The sequence below is a fragment of the Lactuca sativa genome, chromosome 1, assembly GCF_002870075.4.
Source record: "Lactuca sativa cultivar Salinas chromosome 1, Lsat_Salinas_v11, whole genome shotgun sequence".
Classification (NCBI taxonomy): Eukaryota; Viridiplantae; Streptophyta; class Magnoliopsida; order Asterales; family Asteraceae; genus Lactuca; species Lactuca sativa.
In genome coordinates this window covers 65,597,859-65,601,327 of record NC_056623.2, presented here as the reverse complement: position 1 = coordinate 65,601,327, position 3,469 = coordinate 65,597,859, and the positions used below count along the sequence as shown (strand labels likewise).

Genomic DNA, 3,469 nt, shown 5'->3' with positions numbered 1-3,469 from the left:
CATTTAAATTTGTAACATTTTCTATATTTTCATCGTAACCACTTCCAATAATTTAATAACAACTTAGTAACAACTTTTATAAAAGAAATACATAATAATCGATGAGAACGCTGGATTTCCCCGAAAGTGAAATGGAGGTCAAGTAGGAAAACGACAAGCCCAGAGCCCACAGACTACCGTCCTTACAGGAAAGACACGACGAACAAGGACAAGGATGGATAGGCACCAAGATTCCAAGAAACTCCACCATTCGTTTCATTCTCATTAATTAATTATACAGTCTACACTCTTGTTTACTTGTCTTCGTACCCATTAATTCTCCCCTGTTGACCTCGCTTACCCAAATCTTACGCCATCCAGACCTCACTCCGTCCACTCGACTTTTGGTTCTTATTCAAAACCCATTTCACACTTCCAGAGTCCAAACCAGATCATTCCACATCGGCAATCATGTGCGCGACTTTGAAAAATGTAATTCTGTAGCATATTTCAGTTGCGAGTGTTTCAGTATTTCTTCATCCGGTTAGTCAAAGGACTTCATCTCTCTCATCATCATGTGCCTTTTGTTCATCTATTCATATTGAGGTTAACATCCATTTAGGGGCACTTGTTGGGAGCTGGTTTTTTTCCAATCAGGTTGATTTTTTTGCTGATTAAAGGTGAGCCCTTTTGTTCAAGTTCTAGTCTTTTGACTTTGGTGTGTTAAATTTGTAATATCTGAATCTGGGTTCTTTAAAATTCTTGCAAGTTTTGATTTTTTGTCATGAAAGATTGTGTTAGTTCTTTATTATGTGATTCTATGCACAATCTGGGGTAATTTAACAAAGAAAGTGTTTGTAATAAGTTTGAAGGTACATGCTTTAAATTCAATAATCTTGTTCGTAATTGAACATGCTTGGTATCACATCTTTATCTCTAAAAAACAATTAAAAACCCTAATTTTTATGAACTCTTTTAAAACATTTGAATTGCATCAACCAATTCCGAATATGGGTTTTTCTTAATGAGATGGGCCATCGAATTTCTTGATTTACTAGTGGTTTATCCATAATTTTACTAATTCGGGATTTAGAGTTTCTTGTTAGCAATTCATTAGTGTGGATGTTGGTTTTAATGATTCCAAGATTTTGATTGAAGTTTACCTAAGATTAAAAGAACAAAATCAAACCCTTATATCGTATCATCAATGATTTCTGGATTCGCTTCTAAGTTTTACAATTTTATCAGGGCAAATCAGATTAAGGTTTTCTTCATAAGAGTTCTTTATTTTACCGCTCATTGATCTTTTTTTATACAAATATCTCTTAATATTATGCCGATTTTTCAATTTTGATTCCAATTTTGACAGTTTGGAAGATACAATTTCAAAGCACGATGAAGTGTTTCAAGTCCTCATACAGCGAAAAGAAGCCCGAATCACCAAAAACTCCAACAAAATCAATTTCGGTTCAATCGTTTAGTTCTATATTTACAGATCGTGACATGAGACAATCCGGGTCAGATCTAAATTCTCAAAACGTCTCTGATCTTAGCACAGAATCAATGGGAAGCACAAATTTTCCTAGTTTTTCACAAAAGTCAAACAATCTTAGAGCCTTCACATTTTCTGAACTCAAAGCAGCCACAAAGAACTTCAGTCGCTCTACCAAGATTGGTGAAGGAGGATTCGGGTGTGTCTACATGGGTGTAATCAAGAACCCTAAAGATTCCACTAAAAAACTCGATGTCGCTGTCAAACAGCTAGGAAAAACAGGATTACAGGTATGATTTACTTTGATTTGACCACATTTGACTATTGATTGTTAAATTTATGACCTAAATTAGTTTTGATGATGATTAATAGGGGCATAAAGAGTGGGTAACGGAGGTGAATGTTCTTGGAGTGGTTGAGCATCCGAATCTTGTGAAATTAGTTGGTTATTGTGCGGAAGATGATGAAAGAGGGATACAACGACTTTTGGTTTATGAATATATGCCGAATAGAAGTGTGGAGGATCATTTATCTTCAAGGTCTGAAGCGCCTCTTTCATGGAGTATGAGATTGAAAGTGGCGCAAGATGCTGCTCGTGGTTTGGCGTATTTACATGAACAAATGGACTTTCAGGTACTTTAGTTTAGGCTATATCAGTACTCCACCAAATCAATTAATTACAAAGACCAATAACGTTGGATTTTTGTAGATTATTTTCCGAGATTTCAAATCTTCCAACATTCTTCTAGACGAAAAATGGAACGCCAAGCTTTCGGATTTTGGAATGGCTCGATTAGGTCCTCAAGAAGGACTCACTCATGTCTCAACCGCTGTACGTTATTTAACTTCCAAAATTTTCCAAATTACTTTTTTTTTTTTTTGTAATAAAATTTCTAAAAATTTCCATGATATGACATCATCAGGTAATAGGAACAATGGGATACGCAGCTCCAGAGTACATCCAAACAGGACATCTAAATTCCAAGAGTGACGTGTGGAGTTACGGGGTGTTCCTATATGAACTTATCACGGGTAGGCGCCCATTGGATAAAAACCGGCCCAAGAACGAACAGAAGCTTCTAGAATGGGTGAAACCGTATCTAGACTCGAAAAAATTCCGGATCATAATCGATTCAAGGCTCGAAGGAAAATACTCATTGAAATCAGCACAAAAGTTGTCAATTATAGCCAATAAATGTTTGTCTAGAAACTCGAAGGCCAGACCAAAGATGAGTGAGGTCCTTGAAATGGTTAACCAACTCATTGGGGGTCCATCACATGCACCTAGCCATGGACCACCGGTCAAGGGTCTGGACCCGGTGGTTCCTATCGAGCCCAAGAAAGTTTTTGTGGGTCAAAAGACTCCTGAGAATATGAAAAAAGACGAAAGAGAGTCTAAGGTTGTTGAACATACAGAATCTGGTTGTGTTTCACTGTATTGTCGTCCAAAGCTGTTGACAACTTGCTGATTTTGAGTACTTTGGAAGGAGTTTTGCAGTGTATGGTAGTAAGTGACGATATTGCCCCTATAATGTACAGAAAGGCGTGCGTTGAGTTGCCTACTGTAGAGGTAAAGGGCTGTTTGGTAATTGGTAAACATCAAGAGGTTGTGTAATTGTATGTTTTATATAAGTGAGGTGGAATTGTGTAGCTTGTGTGCATTATAGGAAGTTAAAAAAATCAATCTAAAGTTGATCTTGGTGTGCATTGCTTGGTTGTACATTGATCGAACCCAAGTTGCGTTTAAGAGCTTATGTTATAAGTTTATAATCAAATGAAAATATTACATAAATTACAAATTGATTTGTATATATTTCCAACCAACTAAAGTCTATTATTTGATTGTGAACTAATATCATAGATCTTTACATATCTAATCAATCAATGCGAAAACTAAAAAGGGTGATCTGATTGTAAGTCTTTAATAACATGCCACAAAGAAATCACGAAATCCCATTATGTTATTTAAAAGCAATTTCTATACCTATCCCTCCAATG

General features: G+C 36.1%; 1 protein-coding gene across 1 annotated transcript; it reads left to right on the top strand.

The window, feature by feature from the left end:
• The first annotated feature begins 274 nt into the window (after positions 1 to 274).
• Positions 275 to 3,178, top strand: LOC111893007 (serine/threonine-protein kinase PCRK1). Its single transcript, XM_023889082.3, has 6 exons — positions 275 to 522; positions 602 to 659; positions 1,349 to 1,761; positions 1,844 to 2,104; positions 2,181 to 2,303; positions 2,395 to 3,178. Exons 3-6 carry the CDS (start codon positions 1,375 to 1,377, stop codon positions 2,938 to 2,940), a joined length of 1,317 nt encoding a protein of 438 aa, XP_023744850.1. The 5' UTR covers positions 275 to 522; positions 602 to 659; positions 1,349 to 1,374; the 3' UTR covers positions 2,941 to 3,178.
• The last annotated feature ends 291 nt before the right edge of the window (positions 3,179 to 3,469 follow it).